We start from the raw sequence: 17129 nt of genomic DNA on the forward strand, positions 1-17129 counted from the left end.
GAGTGGTATAAATTGTGAGCATATAAATTTGTTGGCATCTTGGCTACAGAGAAGGTGAGTGGGATTTGTTCTTTTGCCAAATTTGTCAGTTACAAGGGAAAAATACACTAAGGAAGAGATCATGGTTTGAAAACAAACACAATTAATTTTAGCACGTAGAAGCTCAGGAGTTGCCTCCCAGGCTGCCAGGACTGAGCCACATTTACAGGCACAAGCGACATCGTGTGGCTAGCTGGAAAAAACCCAAGAGGTGTATAAAGTTGGAAGAGCTCAGAACATACTAATAAGAAAAGAGACAGTGACTCCAGCTGGAAAAAACATTTCACCTAGTTTCTGTTTCCCATGAACTTATTTGTGAAGTTAAAAATGTTTTATTTTGCTTTTTTTTTTTTTTTTTTTAAATAAAAAAATAGCAAAAGCCACCTACTGCTCATTATCACATCCAAATGCAGTTGTACTTTTATAGCAAATTTTCCCAAATTTTCTGGGGTAACTGATCAAGATAGAGTAATCAGTCTCTCTAATTAGGCACTATCTGAACATCAGATACTCTCTGCATGGGCATGGATTCTGCTTTTTCCAATACGACATTCACTCTAACCTGGATATTCTGAGGCTGTTTTTCTGCACATCAGGTACACATTAACAGCAGGAGTTACACACCTTGTTAGATATTTAACTTCATAAATATGTGAAGTTAAAATAATGATTAATCATAGAATCATAGAATCATAGAATATCCTGAGTTGGAAGGGACCCTTAAGGATCATCAAGTCCAACTCTTGACACCGCACAGGTCTACCCAAAAGTTCAGACCATGTGCCTAAGTGCACAGTCCAATCTCTTCTTAAATTCAGACAGGCTCGGTGCAGTGACCACTTCCCTGGGGAGCCTGTTCCAGTGTGCAACCACCCTCTCTGTGAAGAACCCCCTCCTGACGTCCAGCCTAAATTTCCCCTGCCTCAGCTTAACCCCGTTCCCACGGGTCCTGTCACTAGTGTTAATGGAGAAAAGGTCTCCTGCCTCTCGACACCCCCTTACGAGGAAGTTGTAGACTGTGATGAGGTCTCCCCTCAGCCTCCTCTTCTCCAGGCTGAACAGGCCCAGTGACCTCAGCCGTTCTTCGTACGTCTTCCCCTCAAGGCCTTTCACCATCTTCGTAGCCCTCCTCTGGACACTTTCCAACAGTTTCATGTCCTTTTTATACTGTGGTGCCCAGAACTGCACACAGTACTCGAGGTGAGGCCGCACCAGCGCAGAGTAGAGCGGGACAATCACCTCCCTTGACCTACTAGCGATGCCGTGCTTGATGCACCCCAGGACACGATTGGCCCTCCTGGCTGCCAGGGCACACTGCTGGCTCATATTCAACTTGCTGTCTACCACGACCCCCAGATCCCTCTCTTCTAGGCTGCTCTCCAGCGTCTCATCGCCCAGTCTGTACGTGCAGCCAGGGTTTCCCCGTCCCAGGTGCAGGACCCGGCACTTGCTCTTATTGAACTTCATGCGGTTGGTGATCGCCCAGCTCTCCAACCTGTCCAGATCCCTCTGTAAGGCCTTTACGCGCTCATTTGAGTCCACAACTCCTCCAAGTTTGGTGTCATCAGCAAACTTGCTCAAAATACCCTCTATTCCTACATCTAGATCGTTTATAAAAATATTGAAAAGTACTGGCCCTAAAATGGAACCTTGAGGGACCCCACTGGTGACCGCCCGCCAGCCTGACGCAGCCCCATTTACCATAACCCTTTGGGCCCTGCCCGTTAGCCAATTGCTCACCCATCGTATGATGTTTTTATTTAGCTGTATGGTGGACATTTTGTCCAGTAGGATCCTATGGGAAACCGTGTCAAAAGCCTTGCTGAAGTCCAAAAAAATCACATCAGCTGGTTTCCCTTGGTAAACAATAAACTATAAAAAACCTATACGTATAGAAACAAGACACATTTATGCAGGTGGATGTAAGGAGATGCTGTCCCTGTCACTTAGTCTTCAACATGGCTGGACACAAGCAAGCTCCACTCCAGATACCTGCCAATTATACAAGCCTCATACATAAGTACTTTGATGTTAGATATATTCTTCTGGGAATGTAGCTAGAGTAATGTGACTAAATATCTTCTAGACCAGAATACCCTTCTTTGGTTTGCTCAGAGGCTAGATGAACGAATGCAGGGCTCTGCACAATGTTTGGACACATTTCCAGAGATTCACAGTCAAATGACTGCTAACCCTTCTATTCTGTATGTAACTGTTTGCACCAAGCCTGTATCTGAAAAGTTTATTTTCTTTGATACTCACTGGCAATGCCACAGAGACAGGGCTAAATGTCAGGTTAAAGATCTGGCCACTCTCAACCATAAGTGCAAAAGGGAGAAAAGCTACTGTTTAGGTGTTAATGAATTATAGATGTTAATAACTGTAAATAATAGATGTCCTGTGTGAGAAGTGATCAGACCTAGTTTTTTCTTGCTCAGGATTTTCTACAAAACATCTTGTGCACATGTATGCAATGTCTGGTGATGACTAAGGAATCAAATCCCTTCAGGTTAGACTAGTGAGACTGATGACCCAAAATAACCTTTTTTTTTTATCTTGTCACACCCTTGTGACAGGCTTTGTATCATCTGTTTTTCCTCTTTCTTGCATAGCTAAGCCATAATTTCCTTAATAGAAGTTGATGGAGCCAGCTATCACATTACCAAAATGCCCACAAGACTGACATCCTAGCCTTGCTGCCAGACATGCCTCACATTGGATACATTCTTTCGGAAAACTGCTTCCCCAGCTTTTTCACCCCAGATGACCTTCTACTGTTTTATGACATAAAGTGGAGGACACAGGGAGTGAAATGTCCAAGTTATCTGTTAAACTTTTAGTGATCCTTATGCTTTATCGTGATACGGAAAAAATGGCTGTACTAATATTCAAAAGACATAATTTGTATCAAGGAGTAATTACCACAAGTCAAAAATATGCTTGATACTACTACCCTGTTTTGTTTTGTTTTTTTAAATAGGTAGCGTACAGATAAGTGCTTTTATGTATTAATGAGGGGCAGGTTTTTGTTGTAAGGAAATTCTCCTCTACAGAGAGATAATACAATTTCATTATATAAGCAATGCTTCTTACGGTATATAAGCACTGCAGCCAAGTCTGCAGTGACCATGAAATGGTAGAGTTTAGGATCCTGAGAGCAGCAAGGAGGGAGCACAGCAAGCTTGTTACCCTGGACTTTGTGAGAGCAGACTTTGCCCTGCAGGGATCTGCTTGGTAGAGTACTATGGGATAAAACCCTGGAGGGAAGAGGGGCCCAAGAAAGCTGGTTAATATTCAAGGATCACCTTCTTCAATCTCATGAGTGATGCATTCCAACAAAGACGTCAAGAAAAAATGCCAGGAGGCCTGCATTGATGAACAAGGAGCTCCTGGCCATAGTTGAGGCAGAGAAAGGAGGCCTACAGAGGGATGGGTAGCCTGGGAGGAATACAGAGAAATCATCCAAGCAGCCAGGGATCAGCTCAGGAAAGCTAAAGCCCTGTTAGACTTAAATGTGGCCAGAGACATCAAAGGCAACAAGAAAGGCTTGCAATAGGTGCATCCGTGTTTTGTAAAAGAAAGACTAGGGAAATTGCAAGCCCTCTTCAGAAGGAAATGGGAGACCTGGTTATCCAGAAGAGAAGAGAAGGCTGAGATACTCAACAGCCTTTTTTTGCCTCACTGGCAAGAGCTCTAGCCACGCTGCCCAAGTCACAGAAGGGGGCAAGCCTTTGTGATCCTCAGGAAGTTCAATAAAGCCAAGAGCAAGGGCCTGCATATGGGTGGGGGAATCCCAAGCACAAATACAGGCTAAGTGGAGAATGGATTGAGAGCAACTCTGAGAAGGACTTGGGGATGTTGGTTGATGAGAAGCTTGGCGTAAACTGGCAATGTGTGCTTGCAGCCCAGAAAGCTAACCTGGGCTGCATCAAAATAAGTGAGGCCTGCAGGGTGAGGGAGGTGATTCTCCCCCTCTGCTCTGCTCTTGTGAGACCCCACCAGGAGGGGTGTGCCCCCAACATAAGGAGGACATCAACATATTAGAGTCAGTCCAGAAGAGGGGCACAAAGATGATGAGAGGGCTGAAGCAGCTCTCCTATGAAGACAGGCTGAGGGCGTTGAGGTTTCTAAGCCTGGAGAAGAGAAGGCTCTGTGGAGACCTCATTGTGGTCTTCAAGTACCTAAGGTGGGCCTACAGAAAAACTAGGGAGGGACTCTTTGTCAGGGAGTGTAGTGATAGGACAAGGGGGAATGGATTTAAACTGAACGAGGGTCAATTTAGATTAGATAATAGGAAGAAATTCTTTGCTATGAGGGTGGTGAGGCACTGGCACAGGTTGCCCAGAGAAGCTGTGGATGCCCCATCCCTGAAAGTATTCAAGGCCAGGCTGGACAGGGCTTTGGGCAACCTGGTCTACTGGGATGCGACCCTGCTCATGGCAGAGGGGTTGGAACTAGATGATCTTTAAGGTGCCTTCCAACCCAAACAATTCTATGATTCTTTCATTAATAGAAAACTAAAAATAGTTTCAATATTGAAAACCAAAGGTACCGAATGATTACAAGCCACATAGCTAAAACAACTGGAAAATATACGTAACTATGATAGGGAAATGAAGCATAAAGCACTAGAGAACTATTTGGACAGGCCTACAGCAGGGCCATCTTCCTTTGTCACATTCCTTCTTGCCCGCTATGACAGCCCCGAGATGCAGTACTCACGGGAGTATGTGGCAGTAGTACCCTCCTGTGTTCTCTGGAAGTTTTCTCTGTCAGTTCCGGGAGTAAGAGACAGGGACCGAGTTTCTGAATCTGGGGAATTAGTTCTGGTGTCCATATCCCCTTTCAGAATAAGCCAACTGGTCTTTAGCTGAAATGAATAAAAAACAATTAAATCAGCCAAGATTTAACATCCAAATGCATGTCCTACTTCACCAGCCTGGGAAGTCTTGCTAACTTGCATGTTTATACTCAGTACAGTCTGTACCAACATTTATCAAATTATAGAAATTGACTATATAACAGGATTCCACATCAGATGTCACAGCTACTGAAAACTTTTAACTTTCATCTGGGCTGAGGATAATTTCTCTGTTGCATAAGTTGTCCACTATGCCCCACTTTAGAAGATGTGCTATGTCACGTTCTTACAACTAACCAGTTATGACGTTTTTCTTGTATGTTAACACACACCCTAAGCAAAGGTCCAACAGCCTTAGCTGAATCACCAGTGTATGTATTGAGACTGAGTAAAAATCCACAAACTTATTGTTGCTAATCTTAATATCCTTATTTATTTCTTTACTGAAAAATGTAAATTCTAAACACTCTGGGTGAGACATTATGCTTAATAAATATTCCTGAAACTGTCTTTTGTAAAGACCTAAAATCAGTAATGCTTATTTCAGTTATATAAAAGAATACCTTTAAACATAACCAGGTTTTATAGAACAGTTCCCTCAAGAAACTCAAGTAAACTACCACCTGTTGTTCTTTCTGGTCATTACCTTCTTACTGTCCTGATCCAAACTTCCATCCTCCCCTTCTGATCTTCTTGATGCTGGAAGATTAAAGTTAATTTTAAAAATTGAAAGAGATTACTTTTTGTTTTCTGTTTTGGCTGTGTTAATGTTCTAAATATTCTCAAAAGGGGAAAAAACAATCCATAATGAATCTGAAGTTGGGCAGATAATTGGATGCGTAGCACTACGGTGTCACAGAACTAAACGTTTGGAAAAGATTATGTTAATACTAATTCTGTAGACATACAGTAAATGTAGAAAAACTAATCCTGATGGATTTTTAAACTATCTTCTAGGAAGAAGCTACTTCAGTGGAATGACAGGTGGTTAAAAAAAATACATCATAACTTAGGGACAGATCTATATAGTCACTGCACCAAGGAGCAAGTCATTTGCAAGCAAATCTCCATTATTCTTTGTTACCATGATCATGAAAGAACATATGTTTATATAGCTATATGGTGGTCTTGCACATTTGTGCCTCCTACGTTCTTCAGCATGTTAGGCAATGATGGCAAACAAGATAGGTACAAATTTAGTATTACCTCTTGATGATACCTGCAAGACAGGCTGTGTCAGTACAAGTGAGAGTGAAGGTAAGGTAAGGTGAGGTAGGTAAGGGCCAGGCGGTCCTGACCTTCACATAGCTGCACTCATCATTTCTTAGATAAAGTAAAAGAGGACTCTCAAATTCACAGGATAACTCAATTTTTTAAATATATTGCTCTCTGTAATAATTTACTATCAAGAAATATTTATCTCTTGTTATATTATTCTGTAACCTGCCAACTTCCTGAGAAGAAAAAATGAAAATTGAAAACCTACAAGATAGTCACTGAATAGTTCCCAACCATTAAATATATTTTTCCTGGTATTCTCTACTAGAGTTCTGTATCAGAGACTGATTTATAACTCAGACAGAATTTTACAGAAATATTTTGTGCCAAATTTCATGCCATTTCAGATTACTTCCAAAAATCTGAATCTTTCTTGCCCTTGTATCACTCTATGTTGTGGGGAGAGTTTTAATGGTATAAAACTGGAGCAGTGCAATGTCTTAGTATAATTTTAAACCCATTTTAAATCCATTTTAAATTCCCTTATAACAAGGGAATTGTCTGCAATATCTGAGTACAAGAGCAACAGAAGAATTCCATGCAGAACGAGGCAGCCAGAAGAATATATTTATTAACAATACAAGTAGCATGAGAATACAAAAGTTAAGGAACAGATTAGATTGCTCAGAGACAGAGGTGAAGAGGAGATCAAGTTGCACCCTTAAAAGTCTGCAACACTCCCAGCTAGCTGGGAACAACTTTGCCCTCTCCAGTTCCCCAGCCAGCATGTTTGCAGAGGATCTGCCCTGCATCTAAACAACATAGTCGAAAGGCCACTACATTATCATTTCAGTGCTCTTCTGTTTCATTTTCTGGTGCCATTACACAGGTTGCATCTAGGCCTTAACTGGTTTTGTCAAGATAGTGATACTTGAAAAATTAAAAAATTTTACTTGTCATTTTGGAAATACCCATGTGAAAATATTTCAATACTTTTTTTTTTTTTTCCCTCTCAATATAATTAAACAAAAAAACAACATTATGAAAAAAACTCTGTTTTCACAATTAGCTAATGGCATTCTGACCATGGCATTTTTCTGATATGGCAAGCTGTTTCTTTGAGAAAGAAATAATAGCAATTTGAACATAGCTTGTTGATTCATTAACAATGTGAAAGATGAAAAATTGAAGTGCCTACATTGCAAGAAGTTCTTGGACCTGATTTACTGGTATTTTGGGAGCATACCGTAAATCTCCAGTCAGCAAGCTGTTCCAGGTTATATGGATGGATCTCTTTCACACTCAAGAGAAATCCATGCAGAGAATTTGATGCATGTTTGCAAATTGATTTTGTTTCAAGACACTGATGCTTTTAAAGAATAAAAAATACATATATATTTTTTTTAAAAAGTGATATCCAAAGTGTTATTCAGAAATTCCAAACATCACATGCGATCGTCAAAATAGTTAAACACCCAAGTTTTACACAGAGGTCCAGAGGAGTCCAATGAAAATCAAAAGAGGCCTGCAAAGCTTCCCAAGTTCCTGACATTACTGGCAGATAAATCCAAGTGGCCTGAATTTCATCAGTATTGAGAACTAGCTTCTCCAATACAAGGGATACTTGGTTCTGTTGTGAACCCTGATGTGAACTACACCTTTCACTTAGATCAGTGCTAGCATTGCCGCAGAACAAACTTTTTTTTTTTTTTAACTTTGTATTATGTTCAAATGTTGTTGAAATATCAATGCACAAAATAAACAAATAAATAAATAAAGACCATTCAGGCTCCAGCATGCTTTGATTTCTGACCCGATTTCAGACCTCTCAGCCTGACCAGCCTTGTATGAACCATTCTTCCACAAGCTTTTTTTTTTTTTTTTTTCATTCTGCATTTAAGTGTTTATAATAGAAACACAGAAGCTGTAGCTATAGCAAATCTGTTGGGCACTGCTGTAACTGAAACCTCCCAAAGACAAATGTTTTGGAAGAGCTTCTTGCACTTTTTGTTTTAAAGAACATTTTTGTGCTTGTTTGTTCAAACTTGGTCTTTTCAGCGAAGGAATGTTCTCTGGCTCCCTTTCAGCATGCATTAGTTCAGTGTCCCTTTAGCTTGAGGAGTTGAATCATCAGTTGCTCATGTGTTCATGCTTTAGTAGAAAGATTTATAGAACTTCTGCTGGGAGTTCTTCCAGAACAAAAGGTAAATGCTACTTTTTTTTTTTTTTTTTTTTTTAAATGCAAGGAAAGTTCATTAATCCATTTTGTTTGTTTTTGAATTATAGTAAATTAAGTTTTGCTTCTCAGCAGAAACACAACTAGCACATATTTTCAACACATCTGCAATCCACACACTTAGAATATCTATAGTATGTAAAAGAAGTTTAAAGTATAGATCCTCTTAATGTATAGAGTTTGCTGACTAGATAATTTCACTTTCCACTTCAGTGATTACTAGGAACAACTCCATTAAAGTTAGTGGACATACAGCAGTGCAAAATTGACAAAATCCAGACTTCAACTGCATATCCAACTAACTGAAAACTGATATAAAAAGCCCTGTCCTGAAAGAAAAAAAAAAAAAGAAAAAAAAAAAAGCTGTTCATTATAATCTTCTTTGCAAACCAAAAGTATCAGTAAAATTAAATGACACAGCCAGAATGCAAGAGCCATATCATCAGGTTGTGTAAATCGCTGAAGCTATGTTGATTTATATCAGAACAAGTTCTGACACTTATTTTGTAACTTTGCATTTGCTCTTTCCAAACACCACTGTAATATTCAACTTTTTCCTTTGTCAGTATTTTTTTTTTGCCCAGCTTTAGTACTTAACACTAATGATTTGTGCATCTAAAGAGAAGAAAGAATTGGACAGCTTGGGCAGCCTCTAAATTTTGTGGATGACACTAAATCAAGCACTACATCAAACAGATATTATCTTTTACCTTTGGAGGAAGCATTAGTTTGACCAAGATTAGGATAATGTGAGCAGAAAAAGTCTATCTAAAGTGCACTGAAACATCAGCAAGTCTGACTTTGCTCAAAACCAGAGCAACCACAGAGGTTATCTAAATATTAATGATTTGAATGTGCAGTTACTTGAGCATGAAGCACTTCAGTTACAGTGAATGTACACAGGGTGTTTCACCCAGCTGGGACATAACATTTGTCAATTTTGTTTCTACTAATACTGTATTGGATACAAACCAGAAGGTTAACCAAAACAGAAGTGTTGTTTTCCATGAAAGGTAGTATAAAAATTTTAACTACATAAAAATATTATTCTTTTCACTATGCTTATTGAGCATTTTAAAACAGCTAAAGCCCTCTGTTACCGCAACAGGAAAGTATTTAAAATGTATTATCCTTATTCTGATCATGAAGACAGTGATAAATCTGCAGTTTCCTAACCTTTCACTCATGGAAAGCTATCAACTATCAGTTAAAGTATGTGAAAACACATATGCATGGTTTTCTCATTCTTGTATGCAAAGTGGGAAGTCACCTCTGTGCAGAAAGTGCTGCAGGAGTTAGTAAAATGGGAGAAGTTGCTCCAACAGAGACCTGTCCTTGCCATTAAGAGTGATATAGCTATCTGTATTGCTTTCATCCCCTAAGTGCCTTAGGTACGGTTCGCAGTGTGATGAACATCCACTTCATTCTCTCACATCTTTCCAAGCACGGGGGTAAATCATGGCTTTTGTTTTAGGGCAGATTCATATCATGCATTTCATTTTTATTTTTGCCTTTTTGTCTTTTGAGTACAGTAGCACCCCACTCATGATTCTTTTAAACAGAAATGTACTTCTGCACTTCTCAGGCATTCTATAACAGCATATGCCTTATATATTTGCTTCCAAAGATTAATAATGGAATTTAGCTCAGAAAAATGAATTCTGAATTACTAAGCCTGTATTATGAACAAAGATAATTGTCAAACATCACTGAGAACCCAAGTAGACACTGACACAGAGAAATTACAGTGATGGTAATAAGTGAAATATACAATAAAAATAATAATGGAAGAATGCAGACCTTATAATCCTGTATTTTTTTAATATTTACTAGAGTATCAATGCAGATCCTCAGTGGCATAAAGCATCATATATTTATTTCCATGGTTTGGAAACTCAGACAGCAACCTTGTTGCTTTGTCTATCAAATGGTTTCCAATCGTATCTTGCCAATGTTATCAGATACTGAATTTGTTTCTAACTGCCATGGTGTGATTACATTAGATCCCAATATTATACAGCTTGAAGAACTTGCAGATGAGAAGTAGGTATTTCAATTAGGTGTTGGACTCAATGATCCTTGTGGGCCAATTCCAGCTCAGGCTATTCTATGATTCTATAATATACACCAGTTAATAATATATATATATATATATATATATATATTTTTTTTTTTTTTCCCTCCAGCAATATAGAAGAGTTATTTACCAAAACTGGATATTCAAAGGCATGGTGTGAAAACAGGAGATCAATTTCCTATGTTTACACATTTTATACCATTATGTAAATAAGAAAACTGCTTTTAATATCTGCTCTAAATTACCAATACAAGTCAAAATATCTTTTTTGCAATAGAGAAAAGCAGACTGTACCATGCTGTTTGTAGATAGGAGGTTTCCTATAGATGTTATCTTTTACGCCAGTGTCTGAGGAAGAGGAAAGAGAAAGGAAAGAATAAAAGAGTAAGCAAGCAGTTCAGACTGTGCTGCTCTTGTCTCCTCTCAACAACACTAAAATGCAAACACTTGAGCAAAGACTGCTGATTATTTCATCGGTTTGTCATTCAGTTCTTATTACAAGAGAATGCAGCCTTACCCATCAACTTTATTTAAAACAGTGCCTACGCCTACCTAAATAGCATAATCCACTCTTAAGTCCCTCAAAATGTTTTCAGATATCTTGAGTGCTGCATTACCAATTTATATAGACAACAAAGAAACTGCATATACTCGTCATTATTTAAAATAAAATTAATATAATGGTAGAACAGACTACTATAAAACAGTCAAACTTGAAAAGGGACTGTTTCTCCATTAATTAGAAAGACAGATATATGGTCAGATATAGATGTTTATACTGGAAATGCCTAATATTCTAATATGAAATTCTATAGCTTGTCTACATATTGAAATGTATAGTTGGCCTTTCAGGAATTTTTGGAAAGCCCCCAAAACCACAGTCCAATGTTCCCATATCGTGCTGTAGAGATGTCAGATGTTACTTAGACCTACCGACCTGAGCAAATACAATTCCTAAGTACAGTGTGTTCATAGAAACACTAATCCCAGAAGCTAAACATAATTAAACAAAGTATACCATTGAGCTTAGCAGTCGGTGTGCTTAGCAGTCAAAAGCTAAGCAGTGTGAATATAAATGTAGTATGCTTGTAACTGAATGCAAACTTGAAAACAGCATAGTATGTATGCAAAGACACAGCCTCTGTGAGCTTCATGGAGGCCCAAAGTCTTTCACCAGTTTTCAAAGTCTGTATTTATGTGACTCTCTAGTTCAGAAAGTGAATGGATAAAGAAAAAAAGTAAAACCAAAAACCCCTGCAGCTAGGCTTCATAACATTTGCCATCATCTAATGCAAATTTTTATACCTAAGCACACAGTACTAACTCCTTTATTTATGAGACAGTTTACAGATTTTCACTCAGTAATTTTCTTCTTTTGAAGCTCTAAATTCACAAATTAATAGGAAAACAAACAAACAAACAACATTGAGAAGAGAATAAACAGGTGTCAGCAATTGAAGATCAAACACTAAGCAGTGAATGCCTACCTGGAATATGGAAATGTCTAGGAGCCTGCTGATAGACAGAAGATGAAGATTTGCTGTCTGAGTACATGGATAAGCTTGGAGTGCTCCGACCACTTTCACTGCCTCCAAGGGGAAGAGCAAAGAAAGCAGATAAAAGAAAAAAATGGAAGGCAAAGTAGAGTATTTCAAGCATAAAAGCTTGTTCAGAATGACTTGTTAATCCAACAGTTTTAAATAACTGGGAAACCATTTTCAACACAGTGAATTGGCTCAATCAACAAACATCTCATCAACAATTAATATCTGATAGATAATATCAGATTAAAATGCAGTCTTGCATCCTCTCTTTGAAACTAAAGCTCCTCTTTTAAAAACACCATAATGAACAAAATAAAAGGATGAGTGCATCCACAGTCTTGTAGTATGTTTTGCATAGTTAAGTGAATAACCTATCAATCAAGATTTTGAAAAGTTTAATGCTATGGCTCATAGCCTGCCCTTAAAACTAGTAATAAATTATTCAGTACTGTTTAAAATATCTCAAAGCAGGACTAGACCAAAAAACAGATGTTACAGTTAAGTCAAATGCTCCTACATGTATCAATTACAAAACTAGATGTTGATTTTTTTTTAAATTGCAAACATTCCTCACAGATAACATGCCACAGCATTTTATATTTATTCAAAGTTGGATTAACAAGTCATAGATCTATAATGCCATAGTCACTTGACAAAATTTGAAGACATATATAACATTGATTGGTATCCATTTTTCCACTTGTTTTGTCAAATACTCATTAAGTACCATTAATTTCCTCTTAGTTTATTTCCCCGAAGCACACTCTATGGCATTATAGTGCAGCTTGGCAAACAAAAAAGTAAAGCTCTACTTTTTTGGGACTTGTAAAATCCAATTAATTTATAGCACTTTTAAGCAACTGGAAGCCAAACATGACATTTATTCTAACATAAAAGGGCTGTTAATTTACTGTTATTATTTTAGTTCATATGGAGCACAAAATTAATGGATAGTAATAATGAAATTATAGCAAGATTTTTTGGGGAAAGGAAGTGCAGCAGTTCAGAGCATTAGATCTATAACTGAGATCTGCCTACAGGGATTGGAAGTTTTATAACTATAAAACCACTGGATTGCCATAACTATCAAGGCTATGCCCACGGAGGGCATATCCACTGAACCCTTCCCAGATCTCTGTTGACTTGATGTATGATCGATGGTCTGTAACCAAACACGGCCTGGACATGCACCACTGAAATCAATAGGGTAGTGCTACTGAGTTCAATGGGAGCAGAAGCAGGCCAGATGAAATCATGATGATACACTAAGTTATCCATTCTAAATTTTGTCTCTGTTATTTTCACATTTGGTGAAAAACTAAAATTGAAAACTATTTGGCTGTTAACACTGCACACTCAAGAACAGTGATTTCCTGTTGGAATAATGCCATGAAGTTGATCTGGAGCAACTCTCTTATGAAGAAAGTCTGAGAGAGCTGGGTCTGCTTCATTCAGAGGCTGGTTAAGCAGTCAAACAGGTTGCCCAGAGAAGTTCTGAATGCCCCATCCTTGGAGGTATTCATGGCAGGCTGGATGTGGCTTTGGGCAACCTGGGCCAGTGGGTGGCGTCTCTGTACATGAAAGAGGGGATGGAACCAGATGGTCTTTAAGGTCCCTTCCAACCCAAACCATTCCATGATTCTATGAAAATACAACTAGAACAGGTGAGAAATTGAAATTACAACTGTGGGTGGTGGTGGTGGCCTATGGTCTTTCCAAAAAGGAAGGGAAGAATTACAGAATTACTAAAAATCTGTTACACCACAATCAGTTTGTAGTCAAGTTGTCTTCAGACAAGGAACCAGACGGTTATTCAATTTCTTGATTCCCACTTTGCTCTTTGAAGGAAAGCAGTGGTGACAGGTTTTCACTATGCATTTATTAATTCCTTCTTTCTTTGCTGCTGGCTTCTGAGATGCTTGGCCATCCCTACTAAGCAGAAGAAGCCTCAATTTCACTCCAAATTTGAATGCAAAGAGCAGTGGTGGCTACTTACTTAAAGTAAATTTCCTGACAACTCCAACAACCTTAAAAATCTTCTAATGTCATTCATCCCAAAGTGATGTGATTGGAATTCCAAAGTGATTGGAATTTATTAATTTAAAAAGAAAGGGAAAGTTTTCAAGTGATTTTCACAGTGTATTTATTCGTCATTTACTTAAAAATTAGCATGTTATTAAAAGCATACATGTATTAATATATAACCTACATGAAAAAACACTTCAGTGAACCCCAGTGACCCGCAGGTGCTGGCATTATACACCCATAGAGTCATTATTCTGGGATAGGGTGTCAGTAGCATATTCGGGGAGCCAGGAGGAAGCATTAATTAGGATGAATAAACTTGCAAGAAAACAGGAAGCAAGAACAAGTACCAGAAAACAACAAATCGCAAACTTCTCTGTGTAAGCATCACCTGAAAGGAGCATTTAGCAGAGCCATCACCTCTAATTTGCTTGAAAGGGAAGAATTATGGATGGAATGGGGGAAAAGTTTCTACTGGCAGCCCACTCATTCAAGTTGATGTATATTTAAAATATATTTAATATTCTGCCACTGATTTCGACAAACACAAAAGAATAGTTGCATTTCACATTATGCATATGAAAATAAGTATTTAATAATAAAGCAAAGTGGAGATATATGTAGGAAGTTCACATGTTGAAACTCCAGACACTCTTTTAATCTAGCCTATAATGAGTCTCTAAAATAAGACTCTGCCAAGAATTTGTCTCTTTCAAGGTTTGCCTTGTACACACTGAAGAACTTCAAATAAGGTCCCTGAGAAAATAAAACTACTGGACAGAGCAACTTTTCAAACTCTTGGTTTTGTCTTCTGCCACAAGCAGCTGCAGGATGTGATCTGATCTACTGGTCACTGTAGAGTGAAAAACCAGAATCACAAACTCTTCCCTGGATTTTGTTTAACTTGGAAAGAATCTGGAAAAGTTTACTTTGAACTTCAGCATCAACCACAAAACCCTTCTTGTGTCTTTTGGCTGTGGAGAGGATAGGCTGCTCCTTTAACCTTGTGTATTTTTGTAGACAACTGACCAGAGCTCAAACCATGCTCCCTTTTTCATAGTGCTTAAGGGACTGTCAGGAAAAGTGCAATATTGCTTATACCTCCTTCCTTGTTGGCTTTTATCTTATTTGGTAGGATGAGAAATTTGATAACATGTTACATTAAGTGCTGTCTAAGTTTCCTGACTTGTGTTTGAACAACAAGCAGATACCACTGGCCAAATAAAGATGTCAAAGATTACCCCTGAAACTGGATCCTTCAACATCTATTGGCACATGGTGCATTAAGCTAGACAAAGTTTTTTGAAGTCTGATTACGAACTCTCTCCAAGTATTCAAAGCCAAATAAATGGGCTTTGGAAGCTGTGTTCCTACACTAGAAATGCAAGATGCTTTCCACTGTGTTTCAAGCAAGCGTTTTTTCACTGGGGCTTAAGCACTGACTTTATGTTCCCTGACTCAATGCTCAATGACTCCATCAACTCAAGAGGAAGAGTTGTACCAAGCATAGGTACTCTGGAGATCACATACTATGATTCTGAAGGGCATGAACTGTGATGCTTTCTTGATGCAAGACTGTTACAGAATTTATCTTGATGATATTTTGAAGACAAAAATTCTTAAAAAGGGGAAAAAAAAAAAAACAAAAACAAAAAAACCCCACTACAAGTAATTTATCTGCATGACAAAGAGCAGCTCATCCTATTACTCTTCGTGGAAGCTAGACTACTTCTACAGGAAGTGTACTGAAGAAAGAAGAGAAACTCGGTTATTTCTGTTGGAAAAATGATGAACCATGTAGCTTTTGGGAAGAACATGATACAAACTCAGTGAAATCAAAAGGAATATTTTGGCAGGTTTTATTTTTTCTTAAGGTAGTAAAAATTCTGTGAGCCAGAAGTTTAAAGAAATATTTTTATCATGATTGTGGACAGCTAGTTTTACAAAGATTAGTTCTATTATTACTAACTAGTGTATTATTTTCTGGATTTAATCAAAGCTTATTTATTTATTTGTTTATTTTAAAAAATAGTTTGATTTCACTTTTTAAAAGTTGAAATGGCAACAATAACCTTGGTCTGTATATGAAGCACAGAGTCCTACAACTCTATTCTTTCCACACTAACCACTTTGAAAAGAAAAAAAACAAAAGTACAGCAACACCCTCAAAAGACTTATCCAGATAAGGAAAAAAATGCAGTCTTCAACTTAGAGAAAAGAATTCACAGAACTTGAAGAGGATAGGGCAAATCTTTTGACTCCTTTCAGGCTGAGACATTAACTCAGTGTAAAGCAGTGGTTAATCCATACAACCTCTGCAGGGCTCAGAACTACCTATAAAGAAGAATTATAAACATGCTTGCCTGCCTCGTAGGAGTGCTAAAAAGCATTATAAATTACTGCTTGCAAGATATTTTAGCTTCATGATAAAAAGTGTTGCAGAATTGCAAAATATTATAATTTTGATCACTCTACTAATAAATGTATGGGCAAAAACAGCTGCCACTTAAGGATTTCTTCCTCCAAACATCAGCAATAAGTAATTGCTGCTGCTCTGAGCAACAGCAGGTAGCATTGAACAGAAACTCATTTTAGCAAGAGTGCTGCTAAGCAACTGCAAGCCTTTGAATAAGAGCTTTCTGTGCAGTGAAATCAGGCAATGCAGCACAGTGATGAGCTTTTCTTACTCAGTAGATCAGGTTGGATAATATTGTCCAAATTTAGAGGATATAGAAAAAAAATGTTCAGGCAGTGTTTCAGGTGTGTCAGCCTTCCATGAATTGCAGGTGGGTGGGTGTGTTTGTGGATGGGGGAAGAAGCTTTGTAGGTAGACTTTAAAATGACAATTGGTTTAATCTCATAAGCTTTTTCTTCCAGAATTTTCTCTTAAGGATCACATTTGCAGCACTTAAGTCTAATTCTGTTCCTATTTGTGTTCATGAAATTCATCTGACTTTGAACAGAACTGTTTATGGATACATTAGAGACTAATCAAGATGCATTAGTTATTTTTTCCAAAGGCAATGAGCATCTGCAATTCATTTGAGTTTGTATGTCAGATCTATTTGTAAATCTGGTTCCTGCAGAGGGTCACTTCCTTTTCTGTAAAGGTTACAGTGACAAGAACAG

The 17129-nt window shown here is 38.1% G+C and overlaps 1 protein-coding gene across 8 annotated transcripts in view; it reads right to left on the reverse strand.

Moving 5' to 3' along the window:
• ABLIM2 (actin binding LIM protein family member 2) overlaps nt 1–17129 on the reverse strand; it is a 147214-nt gene that overhangs the window by 21097 nt on the left and 108988 nt on the right. For 4 of the 8 annotated variants that reach the window (XM_082759283.1, XM_082759280.1, XM_082759282.1 and 1 more), the window contains 4 exons: nt 11919–12020; nt 10726–10779; nt 5547–5599; nt 4762–4909 (listed from right to left, as the gene is read on the reverse strand). In XM_082759283.1, coding sequence (XP_082615409.1) covers nt 4762–4909; nt 5547–5599; nt 10726–10779; nt 11919–12020 — 357 coding nt within the window. The remainder of the gene's footprint in view (nt 1–4761; nt 4910–5546; nt 5600–10725; nt 10780–11918; nt 12021–17129) is intronic. The other 4 variants (XM_082759284.1, XM_082759281.1, XM_082759286.1 and 1 more) reach the window with 2 other exon arrangements.

The sequence above is a fragment of the Aythya marila genome, assembly GCF_965140915.1.
Source record: "Aythya marila genome assembly, chromosome: 4".
Taxonomy (NCBI): Eukaryota; Metazoa; Chordata; class Aves; order Anseriformes; family Anatidae; genus Aythya; species Aythya marila.